Source organism: Amblyraja radiata, chromosome 3 (genome assembly GCF_010909765.2).
Source record: "Amblyraja radiata isolate CabotCenter1 chromosome 3, sAmbRad1.1.pri, whole genome shotgun sequence".
NCBI classification, from domain to species: domain Eukaryota; kingdom Metazoa; phylum Chordata; class Chondrichthyes; order Rajiformes; family Rajidae; genus Amblyraja; species Amblyraja radiata.
In genome coordinates, this window is record NC_045958.1 from 116,742,917 (window position 1) to 116,764,853 (window position 21,937).

The 21,937-nt window shown below is 44.9% G+C and overlaps 2 protein-coding genes across 11 annotated transcripts in view; one reads left to right on the forward strand and one right to left on the reverse strand.

The window, feature by feature from the left end:
• utp15 (UTP15 small subunit processome component) overlaps window positions 1-13,026 on the reverse strand; it is a 25,611-nt gene extending 12,585 nt beyond the window's left edge. The window contains exons 1-7 of one of the 7 annotated variants that reach the window (XM_033018666.1): window positions 12,557-12,621; window positions 12,515-12,521; window positions 8,129-8,261; window positions 5,751-5,843; window positions 4,399-4,583; window positions 2,383-2,561; window positions 1,576-1,701 (exon numbers count right to left, since the gene is read on the reverse strand). In XM_033018666.1, coding sequence (XP_032874557.1) covers window positions 1,576-1,701; window positions 2,383-2,561; window positions 4,399-4,583; window positions 5,751-5,843; window positions 8,129-8,218 — 673 coding nt within the window. In that variant the 5' untranslated portion in view covers window positions 8,219-8,261; window positions 12,515-12,521; window positions 12,557-12,621. Of the gene's footprint in view, window positions 1-1,575; window positions 1,702-2,382; window positions 2,562-4,398; window positions 4,584-5,750; window positions 5,844-8,128; window positions 8,262-9,722; window positions 9,803-10,040; window positions 10,063-12,514; window positions 12,524-12,556; window positions 12,622-12,945 lie in introns of those variants that run through there. The other 6 variants (XM_033018668.1, XM_033018671.1, XM_033018672.1 and 3 more) reach the window with 6 other exon arrangements.
• ankra2 (ankyrin repeat family A member 2) overlaps window positions 12,939-21,937 on the forward strand; it is a 21,903-nt gene continuing 12,904 nt past the window's right edge. For 2 of the 4 annotated variants that reach the window (XM_033018673.1, XM_033018677.1), the window contains exons 1-3: window positions 12,944-13,080; window positions 15,515-15,739; window positions 17,927-18,252. In XM_033018673.1, coding sequence (XP_032874564.1) covers window positions 17,964-18,252 — 289 coding nt within the window. In that variant the 5' untranslated portion in view covers window positions 12,944-13,080; window positions 15,515-15,739; window positions 17,927-17,963. Of the gene's footprint in view, window positions 13,081-15,514; window positions 15,740-16,299; window positions 16,401-17,926; window positions 18,253-21,937 lie in introns of those variants that run through there. The other 2 variants (XM_033018675.1, XM_033018676.1) reach the window with 2 other exon arrangements.

Here is a 21,937-nt window from a genome sequence, read left to right on the forward strand (position 1 = left end):
AAGAATCAGATTTTACCAACAATGCCCGGTCACCATTTTTGATACCAGCCATTTCATCATTCCCCATTCATTCATCACTTGAACATTAATTTCCCAACTGCTATGTTGAAATTTGTACATAATAGTTCAATGGTACTTGATTGTCACATGTACAGCAGAATTACTTTTTTGTATACAATTCAGTAAAATCTTACGATACATACCCAAGAATAAGAGGTTAAGAATAGATGACACTGTGACAGTATACAAGAGTTACCACATTTCCAGTGCCATTTTGTATCCTTCAAGTTTGTGATAATGTCATGGCCTCTGGATACTTTGTGGAGATTACATTTCACCATGTGGCAAATCTGGGAAATAAGCTGATCTATTGCCAATACACGGCCATGAGAGGGAAGACATGAACAACAGCCAATACAGAGCAAACCATTTGGCTGCTTCAATGGATAGAAAATTGGCTGCATTGAAGGAAGCAGAGGGTGATAGTGGAAGGTTGTTTTTTGGATTGAAGGCCTGTGACTAATGGTGTACCTCAGCGTTCGGTGCTGGGCCCATTGTTGCGTGTTGTCCATATCAATGATTTGGATGAGAATGTAGAAGACATATGTAAATTTGCAGATGACACTAAAGTAGGTGGTATTGCAGATAGCGAAGGTGGTTGTCAAAATTGCAGCAGGATCTTGATTGATTGGGCATGTGACCTAAGGAATGGTTAGTGGAGTTTAATACTGATAAGAGTGAGGTGTTGTATTTTGGGAAATCTAACCAGGTGAATGGCAGGGAGTATAGTAAGGTAGATGGATCAAGGAGTGCAGGCACAAAGTTCCTTGAAAGAGGCATCACAGGCAGATAGGATGGTCAAGAAGGCTATCAGCACACTGGCCTTCATTAGTCAAAGTATTGTGTATAGAAGTTGGGAGGTCATGTTACAGTTGTACAAGACATTGGTGAGGCCACATTTGGAGAATTGTGTACAGTTTTGGTCACCCTATTATAGAAAAGATTTATTAGGATGTTTCCAGGAGAGGAGGGTCTGAGCAGGCTAGGACTTTATTGCTTGAAGCACAGGAGGATAAGGAGTGATCTAATAGAGGTGTAAACGATCATGAGAGGAATAGATGGGGTGAATGCACAGTCTTTGACTTGGAGTAGAGGAATCATAACCCAGGGGACATAGGTTCAAGGTTAGGGCGAGAAAGTTTCAATAGGAATATGAGGGGCAAATATTTTTACACAAAGAATGGTAGGCATATGGAACGGGCTGCCAGAGGAAGTGGTTGAAGCAAGTACTATCACAACGTTTAAAAAGCATTTGGACAGGTACATGGATAGGATAGGTTTAGAAGAATATGAACCAAATGCAGTTAGATGGGACTAGTGTAGATGGGGCATGTTGGTCGGTGTGGGCAAGTTGGACCGAAGGGAGACAATAACTGCAGATGCTGAAGGACCCGTTTCCACGCTGTTTGACTATGACTCTAATTGGTTCAATTGATTCTTTCATTTTGACAACACAGCTAATTACAAACTCCAATAATCTAGAACACAATTTCCAAACAATCAAAGTTTATTTACCTGCTGATACAAGAAGTCCACCTGATGGAAAAAGCAACACACTCTCTACTGGTTGCCCGTGGTCCATAGTCATCACGCTTTGATCCATTCGGGCATCAAATACCTTCACTGTGTGATCATATGAACCTGTAAAAAGGAAAAATAACAAACGTTTTATTCAGCATAAGGAAAATCCTAGTACCAAGTAGGTACAAGGTATCACAATCACAATAATACTTTATTAGCCAAGTATGTTTTGCAACATACGAGGAATTTCAGTTGCCAAGTCAGTCAGGTATTGAATTGTGCTTGCCAAACCATGTGATTTTATATTGTATTTCCATTTAATTAAACCAACCATCAGAAGATAACTGAAATTATAAATATCAAACTGCATTTCATTTACAAACAGCCAGGCACTGAAAGAGGGTCTGGATTATCCACAAAGCCAAAGGGTATAAAATGTTAACCATTTCAGAGTGAGCACCACCGGAGGAGCAACACCTCATATTCCGCTTGGGCAGTCTGCATCCTAGTGGCATAAACATTGAATTCACCAATTTCCAGTAGCCTTTGCTGTCTCCTCCCCTTCTCAACTCTCCCTCAGCCCTCGGGCTCCTCCTCTTCTTTTTTCCTTTCTTCTCCCCATCCCCCCACCCCCCCCCCCCCCCCCCTCCCCTACATCAGTCTGAAGAAGGGTTTCGGCCCGAAACGTTGCCTATTTCCTTTGCTCCATAGATGCTGCTGCACCCGCTGAGTTTCTCCAGCATTTTGTCTATTTCAGAACTAATATCTGGCTGTGGTATCCAATTAGTTCTCAACACATACCTGTTACAAAGACATCAGCATTCAAATTGCTGGTGCAACCGCATCGTACATAATCGGTGTGTTCTGTAAAGGTGCAGAGTTTTGTCGCAGTTGGAATGTCCCAAAGCCGAACTGTGTAATCATCTGACCCAGACATCAAGCGGTATTTGTCAGATGTGAATGCAGTGACTTGAACCGCTCTGGTGAAAAGAAAATCTAGACTCAATTCATCTTTTATGCCTTCTGATTATTTTAAAAACATATATTCTAAATTTAAATGCAACACGTTAGATAAGTAGGTTACCATTCCCACATGTATCGCGAGGTACAGTAAAAGCTTTATTTTACATGCTATCCAAAAAGATCAGATATGCCCTATATACATATCATCTTCAGCTCACATTTCTTCAATACATTAAAAAATCGTTTTACTTTATCAAAGCTATATAAAATACTTATTTTAGCCTGTTTTAAATGTATGCTGGAAATGGGAACTCAAAATAATAGAAGGGAAAACAAAGAATAACCTGGAGGCTTATATTAAAATACAAGTAGCCAATTACAATTTTTTTGGGGGGAATATCAATATCATAAAATTAAGGAGTTGGGAATCAGGCAAAAAAATTGCCAGGAATAGAATCAGCCAAGTTCTCCCTGAATGGACAAGAACGTTTTCTTTCTTATGCTGTAAGTTGTGGAGTAATATATAATTTTCAGCCCATTATATTCAGATTTTGTATTAATATTTGAAGCAGATAAAAAAGCGAGGAGAAAGCAAAGGTTAATTTTGAATTTTCCTAAAAAGGGGCCAGCACAGAATCAACAGGCCTAATCATCTTCTTTGGCTTCCCTTTCCCTGATCAAGCTGCAGCTAAAGTGAAACTGGAGAATCATTGCCCAGTGGGGAAAGGTTCGGCAAGCGGCCTCCGCGAGTTGAAGCCAAAAGAACCAAAGACTTGATTGAAAACCAGCCTGGGCTCAGCTGGATCGGGTGCTGCTCCATGAGGCCAAGGACGTGGACCGGACACAACCTGCAGCCGCACGTGGAGGAGGAGCAGTGGTGGAGGACACCAACGGCTATTTGGCCAGGTCGACCGTGCAATATTGACAGGACAACGAACCTTCATGGCCAGGTTCAGAACTCCACAACTATAACAACTGGGACTTGAATATGGCACCAAATCTAGCGACTCTGTGCACTGTCCAACACAATCTTGACAAAAGTTGTATGTTTTAAGGAGTTTGTTAAAAGAGACAAAGTTGGAATGACAGAGAGGTCAATAGACAATAGGTGCAGGAGTAGGCCATTCGGCCCTTCGAGCCAGCACCACCATTCAATATGATCATGGCTGATCATCCACAACTCAGTACCCCGTTCCTGTCTTCTCCCCATATCCCCTGACTCTGATATCATTAAGAGCCCTATCTAGCTCTCTCTTGAAAGTATCCAGAGAACCGGCCTCCACCGAGGCACAGAATTCCACAGACTCACAACTCTCGGTGTGAAAAAGTGTTTCCTCGTCTCCGTTCTAAATGGCTTACCCCTTATTCTTAAACTGTGTTCTGGACCTCATGTTTCCTGCCTCTAACGTGTTCAAACCCTTAATAATCTTATGTTTCAATAAGATATCCTCTCATCCTTCTAAATTTCAGAGTATACAAGCCCAGCCGCTCCATTCTCTCAGCATATGACAGTCCCGCCATCCCGGGAATTAACCTTGTGAACCTACGCTGCACTCCCTCAATAGCAAGAATGTCCTTCCTCAAATTAGGGGACCAAAACCGCACCAAGACAGGTTAGAAACAAACCTCCATTGTGCATTTCTCCATTGAGGGTTAATAGTTGAGGGTTATAGAGCACTCTGTCCGTTAGTCAAAATATCGCTCTTCAACAATAGTCAATGAGACTATTTTCAAAAGAATGCCTTAAGAAATTGCTAGGAAGAATGATTATCCACAAATAACTATCGCACAATATCCACAATGATTACCACACGTTATTCGCATTGGAGGTTCTGATGTTAGGAAACAACTTACTTTGTATGTCCATTGTACTGTCGTAGTGCTGCACGCCCATCAACGTCAAAAAGGCGAATAACACCATCCTCACAGCCTGCAACAAGCAGCTTTCCATCTTCTCTGTACGTGCCACAGTACGCTGTGTCATTAAATCGGGAGAATGTTTTTATGGGCTCTTGAGAATATCGACCATATATATGGATCTAGACAAACAGATGCACGGTTGCATTAAATTAACAATCCATCACGATATAACTAAATACATTAACAGCTAAAGAACAGGTTGCTTAGTACATGAATATAGACATTATGTTACAGCTGTACAAGGCTCTGGAAAGACCACATTAGGAGTACTGTGGGCATTTCTGGTTGCACAGCAAAGAGAAGGATGTCATTAAACTGGAAAGGTTGCAAAAAATATTTACACAGATAAATCAAGATCGGGAGGGTTTGAGTTACAAGCAGAGGCACATTTTCCCCAGAGTGTAGAAGGCTGTAGGGAGACATTATAGAGGTTTATAAAAATCATGAGGGGTATAGATACAGCCAGTCACATATAACCTAAAACTAGACGGCATAGATTTATGGTGAAATGGGGTAAGATTTAAAATGGAACCAAGGGGCAACTTTTGCACACAAAGGCACATATATGGAACAAGCTGCATGAGGAAGTGGAAGAGGAGGGTATAATTTTGATATTTAATGGCTAAATCGAAAATAAATGTTTGGAGAGATCAGAGCCAGGCAAAGAAATGTGGGACTATCTCGGTTAGACAACTTGGTTGGCATGGACAAATTGGGTCAAACAGCCTGTTTCCATGCCATTTAACTCTATCACTCTACAGGCACGGTGGAGATTGATGTGTATTTAAAAGATTGCGAAGTTGAGTGTTATAGAGAACAGGCACCGAAGAGGAGTTGAGGGTAGCATAGATCAGCCATGGTCATATTGAACAGTGGGGCAGGCTTGAAGGACCAGTGGCCTATTACTGCTGTTTATTCTTCGTAGGTTAGAACAGAAGAACAAGTAAGTTTGTACAATGCTTCTGGACCAATGAGAACAAACGTATGTGCGTATAGTTTTGATCTCCTTATTTAAGGAATAGTTTGCTAAGGAGATGGAGCACTGTGCCATTATGAGATTGATTTCCTGAGAATGGGGCACTGACTTCTGAGGAAACATTGATTCTTCCCCCTGATAAGGGCAGTTAGAACTAGGTGTCATAGTACAGGATAAAAGATTGCTTGTTCATGTCAGAAATAAAGAGGTATCTTTTCTCGGTCATGCCAACATTGAATGACACACTAAAGAGCCATGCAGCTTTTTATTTCCTTTCCTCCTATGTTAAGCTTACATATACTAGACTTACCCTTGTAGAGGCAGTTACAGCATAGTTGTAGGGAGCAACTGAAGAGATATCTATGTGTGTCACAGCACCAAACTCTTTGATCTGAACTGGAGGCTGAAACAAGCAAAAGCAAGGATAAGCAACTGTAGGCGTTTTAAATAAATGCAGTTTCACAAATGATGTGGGTTGAGAAGGGCTACGAGGCATAAAATATGGAACCCCTTAAAATCAAGTAATATGGACAGTGATAGTTTGGTTTATTTTATTATACAGAGATATCATGAAATGTTTATCCTGCATGTTACCCAGTCAAATTATACTGTACACGAGTACAATAGATCCTCTTCTGAAGCACCACGTTCTGACACCATCTTGCAACTTCCAAGCATCCAATAATCCAATCTTCCAGTCGCCATTTTGTAATACCAATGTCTAGTTCTTATATCTAAATATTTATGAAAAGCTACTTGCAAAGTGGGTTTAATGGAACTCAACTAACCACATTCTGCAATAAGCAGTCCAAATCTTAGAAATATGTAAAATTGGCTAATCTTTAATATAGACAATAGGTGCAGGAGTAGGCTATTCGGCCCTTCGAGCCAGCACCACCAATCAATGTGATATAGGGTGTTGCAGGATGACACAGCGGTAGAGTTGCTCTTTTTTACGGCGCCAGAAACCCAGGTTTGATCCTGACTACGGGTGCTGTCTGTAAAGAGTTTGTACGTTATCCCTGTAACCATGCGTGTTCCGGTTTCCTCCCACATTCCAAAGACATACATGTTTGTAAGTTAATTGGCTTTGGAAATTATCCCTAATCTATGGATAGTGCTAACGCATGGGGATCGTTGGCCGGCGCGGACTCAGTGGGTCGAGGGGCCTGTTTCCGCACTGTTTCTCTAAATAAAAATAAATAACATCTCTCGGTGCCATAGCTAAACTCGCTGTCTTCTTGGACCTCACAGCTGCATATGATACTGTCTGGCTGCGTGGACCACACATGAAGCTTCTGGAAACCATCCCAGACAAGCACATGGTGAGCTTCATCATGGAGATGCTGAGCAAACGCAGCTTCAGGCTACACACCAGCAACGGGCAATGCAGCAGGGTGAGGAAACTTAAGAACGGCGTCCCTCAGGGTTCAGTGCTGGCACCAATGCTGTTCAACATCTACATCCATGACCTGCCTGCAACCCAGTCAAAGAAGGATGGCTATGCTGATGACCTGGCCATCCTACTCAGTAAGCCATCCTGGGAAGCAGTAGAAGAGGGCCTCTCTGAAGACATGAACATCCTGTCTTTATACCTGAGGAACTGGCGCCTTTAGCTCAGCATGGGTAAGACAACATCTTCAATGTTCAACTTCAACAACAGGGAAGCGACCCACGAGATGAACGTCATGGTGGATAACGCCCGGTACCGCACTGATACGCCGCCTAACCGGCACCACATGGGGAGCCACGACGAAGACACTGCGCATGTCCACAGTGGCCCTGGTGTTCTCAGCCGCCGAGTACTGCGCCGTAGTCTGGTGCCGTAGCCCTCACGCCAAGAAGCTGGATGCTGCCCTCAACAGCGCCCTGCGGACTGTCTCCGGATGCCTATGAGCCACCCCAGTAAACCAACTGCCCATCCTCGCTGGCATCGCCCCAGCCAACATCAGACGAGAAGCAGCCACGCTGGCCCTCTCTCGAAAGGCACAGACCAGTGAATCCCACCTCCTGCATCAGATCGTCACAGAGACACCACGGCGAGTGCGCCTCAAGTCACGGCACGCCTTTGCCACGCAAACCCAAGAGCTGCTCTGCACAACACCGGCTGACGCTTCTAAGGCCGCCTGGGTCAAGATGATATGGAGAGACCATTGGAAGTCAGCGGAACCATCTAGGCTACACCATTACATCAATGACCCCATGGACATCCCTCGCCAGGACCTGCCCCGAAAGCAGTGGACAACCCTCAACCGCTTGAGAACAGGCATCGGACGCTATAGAGTAGCGATGAAGAGGTGGAGCATAGTGGACAGCGCCTCCTGCGAGTGTGGGACCCAACACAGACAGTGGAGCACATCGTCACCAGTTGCCTCAAACACCAGCCACCGAATGGTGAATGAGGTCTGATTGACCTGGACGATGACACGTTGGCCTGGCTCGCCTCAACAGAGCTGAAGGTCTAAAAGAAATACGACAGAAGAAGTAGCTCAACTAAACTATAAAAGTCCTCCGTTATATACACTATAATGATATTTGAAAACAGGCCAGGTGGCTTAAAGATGCTTTAAGTTACAAAATAGTGAAAATGTTAATCGTCATATCAAAAAATAAAGAAAAAGATAATATGTTCATTTGTAATAAGTCTGCTCTTTGAGCGGCAGTAAGGTTCATTTATCATGATCATACCCTATATTTTTTCCAATATAGCGTGTCTTGTGTGACTGTGTTTCCAAGTTTCGGGTAGTGCTGGATCACGGTTGGTTTGTAAGAACTCATCTTTTTCCAATTGTTATTTTAACTCCACCCTTTCTCGTGCACCCTACAGGATCAAAAGCAGTAGAATTAATATAATTTCTCATCAAGAAAAAAAACACAGCAGGCATAGAAAATTATAAGTTGTCCTAACCAACTTTATCAAGTACACCTATACAGGATAAACAATTTTGCTGACAGATCTTCCTGCCCACAGACAACTCATTTATGATAGCTTAATGAAAGGCATTTCGTGAGATAGGATGATGTGCCAAATTGATCAAGAAAAATGCTTGCTTCGTAAATTCTTGAGACATTTTGTGAATGTCACATCTCCTCAAAATAGGACTTAAAAGCACAAATAGGCTTCCATTCCCTGTAGTAAATATTCAAACTGTTCAAATACCTATGGTTCAAATCTATCCCACATCCGAGCACTGGACCTATAATTATCTGTGAACTCTTTACCTGAGAACAGCGCAGTAATCCCATTACCCAAACAATACCTTTACCTACAGACAGTGGGTGATCCCTTTACCTGGGGACAGCGAATGATGCCTTTACCCAGACAACGGGTTGTCCCTTTACCTGGGGTCACGAGGAGAATGTCCAAACTCCCGCTGTGTTACTCCAGCATTTTATGTCTATCTTCAGTTGATCCCTTTACCCAAGGACAGCGAGTGTCTCCTTCACCCGAGGACAGAGGTGGGATGAGGCTCCGGACAGTGCGAGGTCCCTTTCCCCACAGAAAGCAGGAGATCCCTTTACCCGAGAACAGCGGGTGATCCCTTTACCTACATAGTTTAATTCCTTTACCCACAGAGGTTAAACCCTTTCCCCACAGAGGTTCATCCCTTTACCCGAGGACAGTGGGTGGTCCCTTTATAGACACAAAATGTTGGAGTAACATCAGCGGGTCAGGCAGCATCTCTGGAAAGAAGGAATGGGTGATGTTTCGAGTTGAGACCCTTCTTCTGATCCCTTGACCCGTATCTTTGCCCAGAAGGTGGTCTTTACCTGGGATAGTCACAAAATGGTGGAGTTACGTAGCAGGTCCAGCATTTTGTGACTATCCCAGGTGTAAACCAGCATCTGCAGTTCCTTCCTACACATTCCTTTACCTGGAGATAGCGGGTGATCCCTTCACCTGAGGACGGCAGGTGATCATTTTACACACAGGCAGAGGTTGATCCCTGTACCCGAGGACACCGGGTGATCTCTTTACGCACAGAATCTGATTCCCAGTTTATCTACGGACAGAATTTGATTAATTTGCCAACGGACAGCGGGGATTGCTTTACCCGCAGCCAGATGTGGACACGGTTCCGGAAAGAGTTTGATACCCTTTGCCCACAAACAGCGGGCGATCCCTTTACTTGAGGAGAGAGGTCAACGAGGCTCTGGACAGCAGGCGATCCCTTTACCAACAGAGTTTGATCCCTTTACTCACAGGCAGAATTTGACTCAGTTGCCCATGTACAGCGGGAGAGCCGTTTACCTGAGGAGAGAGGTGGACGCGGCTCCGGACAGAGTTTGATCCTTTATCCACAGACAGGTTTTGATCCTTTACCCACAGACAGGGTTTGATCCTTTAGGGTTTGATCCTTTACCCGCGGACAGTTTGATCTTTTAGGGTTTGATCCTTTAGGGTTTGATGACCTATAGACAGGGTTTGAATCTTTACTCATGGACAGGTTTGATCCTTTAAGGTTTGATGCTTTACCCACAGACAGAGTTTGATACCCTTTGCCCACAGACACTGTAGGGTTTTGATCATTTAGGGTTAGATGCTTTTCCCACAGACACAGTTTGATCCTTTACTCAGTTTGATCCTTTACTTATAGACAGAGTTTGATGCTTTACCTGTAGACAGGGTTTGATGCTTTACCTATAGACAGGGTTTGATGCTTTTACCTATAGACAGGGTTTGATGCTTTTACCTATAGACAGGGTTTGATGCTTTTACCTATAGACAGAGTATAGGTCCGGACGTGGCGGCGCTGCCCTGGCAGCAGCGGCTCGCCTGCAGTCCGTTTGTTTTTACTTTTTTGTGTAGTTTTTTTCGTTTTGTCTAGTTAAGTTTTTGGTTTTTAGGTTGTGTTTATGTGGGGGGGGGGGGGGGGGGGGGGGGTTGAAACAGGGCGTGCTGTCTCTCCCTTCGGGGGAATGCGACTTTTTTGTCGTATCCCCTTCTCTGCCTCCGTCTGCGCTGAGGCCTAATGGTGGAGCTGGCGACCTCGAGACTCCGGAGGCAGAGCCAGTCAGGACTTGCCCTGGGCTCGCTCCCATGAGGGCGGTCCGGCTCGGGGCTGGAACGGCGCTCCCGTGAGGGGCTGTGACGCTCCCGTGAGGGCGGCCTGGCGCGGGGCTGAGACTCTCCCGTGAGGGGCTGTGGCGCTCCCGTCAGGGCGGCCCAGCTCGAGGGAGGAACGGCGCTCCCGTCGGGGCGGCCCAGCCCGAGGGTGGAATGGCGCTCCCATCGGGGCGGCCCAGCTCGAGGGAGGTACGGCGCTCCCGTCGGGGAGGCCCAGCTCGAGGGTGGAACGGCGCTCCCGTCGGGGCGGCCCAGCTCGAGGGAGGAACGGCACTCACGTGAGGGCGATCCGGCTCAGGGCTGGAACGGTGCTCCGGTGGCTGGGACAGCATTCTGGCGGCGGTGACCTGAGTCCGGGGTTCAGCCGCGGGCCAGCTGGACTGGAGGGCGGCAGCTTCGACCACCCCGGGCCACGGTGTTTGAGCCGGCCCGTTTGCGGGGTTCGGTGAGCCGCGGGACTGTTTGTACCATCGCCCCTGGGGGGAATTGCCTCAGCGCAGAGGGAGAAGAGGAGGGAAGAGACTGCAGCCCTAAGATTTTTGCCTCCACCACCGTGAGGAGGTGCTTGGAGGATACACTGTGGTAGATGTTAATTTGTGTTTATTGTTGTTTATTATTGTATGATTGTATGTATGACTACAGGCACGAAATTTCGTTCAGACCGTAAGGTCTGAATGACAATAAAGGAAATTCTAATTCTAATTCTAATGTTTTACCCACAGACACAGTTAGATGCTTTACCCACGGACACAGTTAGATGCTTTACCCACAGACACAGTTAGATGCTTTACCCACGGACACAGTTAGATGCTTTACCCACAGACACAGTTAGATGCTTTACCCACACACAGTTAGATGCTTTACCCACGGACACAGTTAGATGCTTTACCCACAGACACAGTTAGATGCTTTACCCACAGACACAGTTAGATGCTTTACCCACGGACACAGTTAGATGCTTTACCCACGGACACAGTTAGATGCTTTACCCACAGACACAGTTAGATGCTTTACCCACAGACACAGTTAGATGCTTTACCCACGGACACAGTTAGATGCTTTACCCACGGACACAGTTAGATGCTTTACCCACGGACACAGTTAGATGCTTTACCCACAGACACAGTTAGATGTTTTACCCACAGACACAGTTAGATGCTTTACCCACAGACACAGTTAGATGCTTTACCCACAGACACAGTTAGATGCTTTACCCACAGACACAGTTAGATGCTTTACCCACAGACACAGTTAGATGCTTTACCCACAGACACAGTTAGATGCTTTACCCACAGACACAGTTAGATGCTTTACCCACAGACACAGTTAGATGTTTTACCCACAGACACAGTTAGATGCTTTACCCACAGACACAGTTAGATGCTTTACCCACAGACACAGTTAGATGCTTTACCCACAGACACAGTTAGATGTTTTACCCAGACACAGTTAGATGCTTTACCCACAGACACAGTTAGATGTTTTACCCACAGACACAGTTAGATGCTTTACCCACAGACACAGTTAGATGCTTTACCCACAGATACAGTTAGATGCTTTACCCACAGACACAGTTAGATGTTTTACCCACAGACACAGTTAGATGCTTTACCCACAGACACAGTTAGATGTTTTACCCACAGACACAGTTAGATGCTTTACCCACAGACACAGTTAGATGCTTTACCCAGACACAGTTAGATGCTTTACCCACAGACACAGTTAGATGCTTTACCCACAGACACAGTTAGATGCTTTACCCACAGACACAGTTAGATGCTTTACCCAGACACAGTTAGATGCTTTACCCACAGACACAGTTAGATGCTTTACCCAGACACAGTTAGATGCTTTACCCACAGACACAGTTAGATGCTTTACCCACAGACACAGTTAGATGCTTTACCCACAGACACAGTTAGATGCTTTACCCAGACACAGTTAGATGCTTTACCCACAGACACAGTTAGATGCTTTACCCAGACACAGTTAGATGCTTTACCCACAGACACAGTTAGATGCGTTACCCACAGACGGCTCGCGGGTGAATCTCCGGCTCCGGCCTCCACTCCCCTCATGCGCCGCTCGAACGACTTCCGTCCCAACCAACGGCCGCCCACCAGCCGGGCATCCCCACTTCCGCCTGCGATCAACTTTATTGACACACACACTTGTTGTTGTTGTTTACCGAGTCTCCCTCAGGTGTGCGGCGGCGGTGGCGGTGTCGGAGCAGCAGCAGCAGCAACGGCCTTGTTGAAGAGCCCCCACCATTTAACCGGGCCCGGCGGGGAGCCCCATTGATGCTGCCGACACACACTGTAGGGCCCAGGGAGCCAGCCGCGCTTGTAGCCTGTAGTCGCCGCCTCCCTCCCCCCTCCTGATCCAGCGGAGTCAGTGAGAGGCGCCGGGCACCAGGAGACACCTTGACTGAACCAACCTGATCGCCGGCGGTGGCGGCGGCGTCTAACTCCGGCTCCGGTGCTGACGGGGAAAGGGGGAGCCGTGGGCGGCAGCCGCACAGCCGGGCCTCGCCTCGCCTCGCCTCGCCTCACAGGCCGACCGATCCCCGGAGGTAAGCGGCCAAAGCAACACAAAGTGCGGCTCGGACAACATCAGGGGCGCACTTGGGTGTAGCAGAGTCTCATAGAAACATAGAAAATAGGTGCAGGACGAGGCCATTCGAGCCAGCACCGCCATTCATTGTGATCATGGCTGATCGTCCCCTATCAATAACCCGTGCCTGCCTTCTCCCCATATCCCTTGACTCCACTAGCCCCTAGCAAAGATCTTATAGCAGAGCTCTGCTATAGGATCTTTGGTCCCTAGAGCTCTATCTAACTCTCTCTTAAATCCATCCAGTAACTTGCCCTCCACTGCCCTCTGTGGCAGGGAATTCCACAAATTCTTCTGCAGTTGTACAGGGCTCTGGTGAGACCACATCTGGAGTATTGTGTACAGTTTTGGTCTCCTGATTTGAGGAAGGACATCCTTGTGATTGAGGCAGTGCAGCGTAGGTTCACGGGATTGATCCCTGGGATGGCGGGACTGTCATATGAGGAAAGATTGAAAAGACTAGGCTTGTATTCACTGGAGTTTAGAAGGATGAGGGGGATCTTATAGAAACATATAAAATTATAAAGGACTGGACAAGCTCGATGCAGGAAAAATGTCGCCTATCCCTTCTCTCCAGGGATGCTGTCTGTCTCGCTGAATTACTCCAGCTTTTTTGTGTCCATCTACAGTACGCACAGAGCCTGCCAATAGACAATAGGTGCAGGAGTAGGCCATTCGGCCCTTCGAGCTAGCACCGCCATTCAATGTGATCATGGCTGATCATCCCCAATCAATACCCCGTTCCTGCCTTCTCCCCATTTCCCAGACTCTGCTATCTTTAAGAGCCCTATCTTGCTCTCTCTTGAAAGCATCCAGAGAACCTGCCTCCACCGCCCTCTCAGACAGAGAATTCCACAGACTCGCTGTGGAATTCCTTGTCTCCGTTCTAAATGGCTAGCCTCTTATACTTAAACTGTGGCCCGTGGTTCTGGACTCCCCCAACATCGGGAACATGTTTCCTGCCTCTAGCGTGTGCAAACCCTTAACAATCTTATATGTTTCAATAAGATGCCCTCTCATCCTTCTAAACTCCAGAGTGTACAAGCCCAGCTGCTCCATTCTCTCAGAATATGACAGTCCCGACCATCCCGGGAATTAACCTTGTAAACCTATGCTGCACTCAAATGATTTCTGAAAGCCCAGGTACACTACATCCATTGGCACTCCATTGTCCATTTTCCTAGTTACATCTTCAAAGAATTCCAGAAGATTAGTCAAGCATGATTTCCCCTTCGTAAATCCATGCTGACTTGGACCGATCCTGTTACTGCTATCCAAATGTGTGGCTATTTCATCTTTTATAATTGACTCCAGCATCTTCCCCATCACCGATGTCAGACTAACTGTTCTATAATTCCCTGTTTTCTCTCTCCCGCCTTTCTTAAAAAGTGGGATAACATTATCTACCCTCCAATCCACAGGAACTGATCCTGAGTCTATAGAACATTGAAAAATTACCACCAATGCATCCACGATTTCTAGAGCCACTTCCTTAAGTACCCAAGGATGCAGACCATCAGGCATTGGGGATTTATCAGCCTTCAGTCCCATCAGTCTACCCAACAGCATTTCCTGCCTAATGTGGATTTCCTTCAGTTCCTCCGTCACCCCAGATCCTCTGGCCACTACTATATCAGGAAGATTGTTTGTGTCCTGGCCATGTTGACACAAGAGACTGCAGATGCTGCTATCCGGAGCAAAGCAGGGTGTTTTCACTGTCAGGCTAAAGGAGGGTCTCCATCAGAAACATTACCTATCCAATCTGAAGAAGGATTCCGACCCGAAACATTACGTATTGCTTTTCCCTAGTGATGCTGTCTGGCCCGCTGAGCTATTCCAGCACTCTGTGTCCTTTTGTGAATTAACCAGCATCTGTAGTTCTCTGTTTCTACATTCTGTATTCCACAGATCAATTTTCTCGAGAGATGCTGCCTGATCCACTGAGTTACTCCAGCACGTTGTCTTTATCTTTAGTGTTGGAGGAACTCAGCGTCTTAGGTAGCATCAGTGCGTCTGGTCACTTCTTCAGACAGGAGGTATGGTCAGCTTGTGTTCTAAATCCACCGTCACCGCACTATTAGCCGTCACTTCTTTAACTCTACTACAGTGACTTTACCAATCGGGTTAGGGGTACCTTCAGTGGATGAAGAGCGATGGAAGTCAATTAGTCACACCCCCCGCCAACGTTTGTCATTAATCATTAGACACAAGGAAATTGCACATGTTGGGATCTTGAGGGGAAAACACAAAGTGTCAAGGGTGTTTTATTGTCATGTGTCTCAATTCAAAGTAACAATGAAATTACAACAGATATGTAAACATGAAAAGGGGATGTTTCCGGACGAGATCCTGCTTCAAACTCCGAAACTTTGTCTGTCTCGTTCCCTCCACAGATGCTGCCTGACCTGCTGAGTTCCTCCAGCACTTTGTGTTTTGATCCAGAACCCAGCATCTGCAGTCTAATGATTACTGACAGGCGGTGGCAAGGGGTAGCGACTAATTGACTTCCATTGGTCTTTATCCGCTGGAGGCACAGAAAACCGGAACAGCAGAGCCTCTGGAGTAGTGTTAATGAAGCGACGATTGATATTATGGCCGCCCTGCGATGGATTTAGAAAGCAAGTAGAGCATGCCTCCATCTGAATAAGGATCTTGACCCATAATATCATCCGTCCATTTCCCTCCGCAGATGCCTGACCAGCTGAGATGCTCCAGCATTTTTTTATTTTGCCCAGGATTCCAGCATCTCATGTCAGATTCCTTGTGTCTCTCAAATGTCACGGTTACGCTCAATCTCAATTATAGAGTATTTACGAGAAAAGAGAGCCCACAAACCCTTTAACCTTACTGCTTAATGTTGAGATCTAAATGCTCTTAAACATTTTTAAAACCAATATGTTTTATAGATGATTTATTGTGAATGGGCCGGAACCCTAGTGGAGTGGGAAATGTCAATATCTTGCTTGGGTAGTAAGATGTTCAATAATTAATACATCCTGTTGAATTCCACTTGTAATTCCTCACATGCTACAGGCAATTATACAATTGATGTCTCAGGAGCTTGTATAGTAAAGCTACAACATTCTGCACATCCAGGGCTTTGGTAGTGCAGAACTATCCAATTTTAATACCTAATATACTTCGATTCACTTTTCAAATGATTTAATCACAGTATTAAAATTAATTTTCCACTGAACTGGGCAAGTTTAGAGGGAGTGTGGGAAACCAGGAACACTGAGTCCCCAGTGAGTTGAATGGGGGCGCAGCACATGTTATCTGGTAAGCTAGAATGCTGATCATTCAGATTTCCACAAGTATATACCTGGTGGCCAATAGGGCCCCTTTCGATGCTGTATGATTGTATTTTTTTTTTTTCCTTCAGTACAGGTAGTTCTGCTATAAAGTGCTAGTAGCGTTCATAAGAGACCTTATGTTATAGAAAAGCATGTTATAAAAATATAAGTTGGGGAAAAAGAGTCTCAGACTCGCAATTACAAAGTGCTTTTTAACTGCCAGATTTTCTAAAATATAGATTTTATTTAAAGCTATAAGTTTATTGCAAGCTATAGATACTAAAGGCTATAGGTTGTATTGTTTTGTAGAAGATTGTTGTACAATAGAAGCAATTTGCTTGTCAATTTCAAAGGTCACCTGCGGTTAATCTGATGCTATATTCTTGAGATATTGGAGTGTGATTACTGCAGGGAGATTACATGGAAACTGTTTTCTCGCAAGACTTTTTTTCTAATTCAGCTTTTTTATGTCAATTTTCAAAGTAATTTTTCCTAGTTCCCAATCTAATTCACATTATAATCAATTTGGCCTGCATAATACAATACATAGATTGATACGTAGACAATAGGTACACGAGTAGGCCATTTGGCCCTTGTGCATTTTACTTGTTACATCCTCAAAAAATTCCAGAAGATTTGTAAAGCATGATGGCCCCTTTATAAATCCATGCTGATTTGGACCGATCCTGTTACTGCTATCCAAATGTGCCACTATTTCATTAATCTATTCCAGCATCATCCCCACCACCGATATCAGACTAACTGGTCTATAATTACCTGCTTTCTCTCCTTTCTTGAAAAGTGGGATAACATTGGCTACCCTCCACTCCACAGGAACTGATTTAGAATCAAAAGAACATTGGAAAATGATCACCAATGCGTCCACGATTTCTAGAGCCACTTCCTTAAGTACCCTGGGATGCAGACCATCAGGCCCTGGGGATTTATCAGCCTTCAGTCCCATCAGTCTACCCAACACCATGTCCTGACTAATGTGAATTTCCTTCAGTTCCTCTGTCACCCTAGGTCCTCTGTCCCCCAGTACATCTGGGAGATTGTTTGTGTCTTCCTTAGTGAAGACAGAAACAAAGTACCTGTTCAACTCATCTGCCATTTCCTTGTTCCCGATAATAAATTCTCCTGTTTTTGTCTTCAAGAGACCCACATTTGTCGTAACTAATTTTTTCCTCTTCACATACCTAAAGAAGCTGTTACTATCCTCCTTTTATATTCTTGGCTAGCTTACCTTCATACCTCATCTTTTCTCCCCGTATTGCCTTTTTAGTTACCTTATGTTGATCTTTAAAAGTTGCCCAATCCTCTGCCTTCCTGTTCATCTTTGCTATGTGATACGTCTTTTCTTTGGTGTGTCCTAGAACATCAATCATGGTATTTCCTAGTTCATCAATCATGTTGCGTCTAATTTTCATTTTTGAAACGCCCGTTATAACTGAAGTAGCTGTATTTGTTGTGTGCCAATTGATCTGATGTAATTTATTGTTGTACCAACAGATGGAGTAGCAGATTTTACTGACCGGATTCAATAGAAATGGCTGCAATCGAGAACCCAATCACTGAAACTGAACCACCTGAAGGTGGAAACGAGAATAATTCTTCTTTTGCCGAAATTCCATATATCAAGGTGGAGCCGCATGCTGAAAGTTTTACAGATGTGGGTCCTTCCCACAATGTTGCTATGGGCATGAAATTTGTTCTGCCCAATAGATTTGATATGAATGTTTGCTCTCGATTTGTGAAGTCTCTGAATGAGGAAGAAAGTAAAAACATTCAGGATCAGGTGAATTCTGATCTGGAAGTGGCCTCTGTGTTATTTAAAGGTAGGTAACAAGCAAATATTTTTGATTGTTTCTAAAATAGTATCCTCGGCTAAAAAATAAATACTAGTTAATGTGTTGGTTCTGGACACGACCAGGGATGAAGTGAGTATAATAATGGGTCCTTTAACAGAATTGGTTGAAGCAATGAGACAAATTTTCAACAAAAGGAGAACGTGGTTGATTATAGAACCACAAATCTAGAAAGGCAATCCCAGTAGGTTCAATAGCTTGGGAATACATTTGTTATGTAAACAAATAAGATGCAAGTGAGTGAGCAAACCATATATTTTACTAGTACCAATTACAGAGCAGCCTCCCATGTGCAACCTTGTCAAGTACCTTATTGAAATCCATATATACAACATCTACCACAATGTCCTTTGATATATCTGATCTGCCCCAGGAGATTTATCTACCTTCATACGCCTTAGGAAATTCGGCACCTCGTCGACTGTAATACGGACTGACCACAAGACATCTCGATCGACTGTCCCATGTTCCCCAGTCTTCATGTCTTTCTTCACAGTAAAAACAGAGGAAAATTACTCTTTGAGGATCTTGCTACATTCAACTTCAGCAAGTTCCTGGCTTAACACCATCAAAGTTGCCTTTGCCCCAATTCAGAATTTTAACTTGTGGGACCACTCTGTCTCTATCCATATCTATTTTAAAACTAATAGAACAGTGATCACTGATCGCAAAAGGCTCACCCACAGACATGTCAATCACTTGCCCTTCCCAATTTCCTAGGAGTAGATCAAGATTTGTCCTCCTCCTTGTATGGCCATCTACATATTGCCTGGGGAAACTTTCCTGAAAATATTTGACAAATTCCACCCTGACTAAGCCTTTAGCCCTCTGACAGTCCCAGTCTATATTGGGGAAAGTTAAAATCCCCTACTATGACCACCTTATTAGTTCTGTAAATGCCTGCAGTCTCCTGGCATATTTGTTCTTCTAATTCCATAGTCATTTTGGGGGCCATAGTACACACTCAACAAGGTGACTACCATCTTTTTATTTCTCAGCTCCACCCATTTAGTCTCACTTGATAAACCATCAGTGATGTCACCTCGGACTACTGTCGTGACATTCTCCTTAATAAAGCAACACCCCTTCCTCTTTTCCCCTGCCTCTATCACTCCTGTGGCTCGTTTACCCTGGGACATTTGGCAGCCAGTCCTATCCATCTCTTAGCCAATTTTCCGTAATGGCTACAACGTTCCTTTCGCACCTACACATCCACGCCCTGAGTTCATCTGCATTACCTGTCAGCGGCGCGACTCTTGTCAGCAGCGGCCTCTGCAGTCCGTCTGTCTTTTTATTATTTTCTGTCTTGTTCTATGTAGTTTTTATTGTTTTTTTTGTCGGGGTATGTGTGTGGGGGGGGGGAACTTTAAGGTCTTTCCCCTGCACGGGAGACCCGACCTTTTCTTTGTCGGGTCTCCGTTGTCGTTGGGACTGCAATGTGGAGCGGCCTCCAACAGGAATGACCTGGGGCTCCAGTCGCGGAGCTGCGGATCTACTCACCATCACGGAGCTGGCCGAGTCCAGAGCGGGTGTAGCTGTGGTGGAGCGCTGCTGTGACCCAACACCCGGAGATTCGGAAGCTCCTACCGCAGGTCTGTGGACAGTAATACCGGGAGCCCGCGGGTCCCTGGTGGGAGATCGCTTTTCGGGGCTTCCGCAACGGCGACTTCTCCCGCCCGAGTTGCGGGGTTGAAGATTACCTGGAGCGGGGCCTACATCACCGCCCCGCGCGGCTTGGAATGGCCGCGGGACTTTGTGAGCGCTCGCTGGGGGCTCCAACACCAAGAGCCTGCCGGGGCTCCAACACCAAGACCCGATGCGTGGCCTTGCATCACCCGGCGTGGCTTTAATGGCTGCGGGACATTTAACATCGCCCGCCGGGGGCTTTGACTCTGTCTTTGACTCTGACATGGGGGGGAGAGGGGAGTGCAGGGGAGAGATATGTTTTTTTTGCCTTCCTTCACAGCGAGGAGAAGATGCGCTGTGAAGGATGTTGTGTAAATTGTGTTGGGTCTTGGGTCTTTTTTGTTTTGTATGTATGGCTGCAGAAACGGCATTTCGTTTGGACCTCAATGGGGTCCAAATGACAAATAAATGTATTGTATTGTATGCCCCTTGTATTAAAATAAAATTGGATGCCAAAGTGGAGCAGCAGTAGAATTGCTACGTTACAATGCCGGAGACACGAGTTCAATCCTGGCTACTGGCGCTGTCTGTACGGAGTTTGTACGTTCTCCCTGTGACGGCGTGGGTTTTCTCTAGGTCTCCGGTTTCTTCCCATATTCCAAAGGTTTGTAAGTTGATTTGCTTCTGTAAATTGTCCCTAGTGTGTAGAATAGAACTAATACATTGGTGATCACTGATTGGCGTGGACTCGGTTGGCAGAAGGGCCTGTTTTCACACCATCTCAAACTAAATTCAATCCAACAGGTTTGCTAGCCTTTCTTTGTTTTCATTGATGTTATTGTTTAAATTAATTTAGAATGGTTATATATTTTGGTTAAAGTAGTTTTACCAGATTTTTATATTGCTTAAATATATTTTATGTCTCCTTAAATGTGTTTGATTATTGGAGACTGAGTCTCATGATCTGCTGCCTGAGAACCAAGGCACTTGTGGATTGCTGTGCTCAGCAGGTCAGCACTGTTAATTGGGAGCTGTGCAGCAGCAAAAAAGCTGGTGAAGGTCTGTTCCAGATGAAAATAAATCTGCTAAATTTTATTATACAAACATTTTTTCCAAGGTCCATTAATCAGAATGATACGTAAACTGAAAAGAATTTGGCTGTGATGCAACTGTATGTCAATTTGAGGAATATTCCCAATGCATGAGGTTTAAAGTTAAATCAATTTATTTAATTTATGAGGAGCGAGGGAATGTTATTATTTTGCGATCTGATCACTGAATAAAGGAAGAGACGGCAAGCAGAGCACCAATTTTATGCATAAAGTGGATGTGGGGAGGATATTTCTACTAGTGGGAGAGTAGGATTAGAGGTCTTAGCCTCAGAATTAAAGGACGTTCGTTTAGGAAGGGGATGAGGAAAATTTTATTTAGTCAGAGGGTGGTGAATCTGTGGAATTCTTTGCCACAGAAGGCTGATGGATATTCTTAAGGCAGAGATAGATAGATTCTTGATTAGTACACGTGTCAGAGGTTATGGGGAGAAGGCAGGAGAATGAGGTTAGGAGGGAGAGATAGATCAGCCATGATTGAATAACGGAGTAGACTTAATGGCCTAATTCTACCTGGATCGCCTCAGCGCAGAGGGAGACCAAGGAGGGAAGAGACAAAGACTTTAAGATTTTTGCCTTCCATCACAGTGAGGAGGTGCTTGGTGAACTTACTGTGCTGGATGTTTATTGTGTGTTTTTGTTATTTTTATTATATGTATGACTGCAAGGCACGAAATTTCGTTCAGACCGAAAGGTCTGAATGACAATAAAGGTTTTTAATTCTAATTCTATCACTTGAGTGTTCAGAATGCGTATGAGAGACTACTTTGAAGTATTTACTATCCTTTGTCCCTTCACGACCAGTTTCTGTCCTTCAGCTCTTGACTGAGTAAAAAGTTGCAATTAGGAATTGTGAACAGCAGCATAAATTTTCATGTGAGAACTTCCATTTTTAGGTTTAAAAAAAATATTTGTGTTTT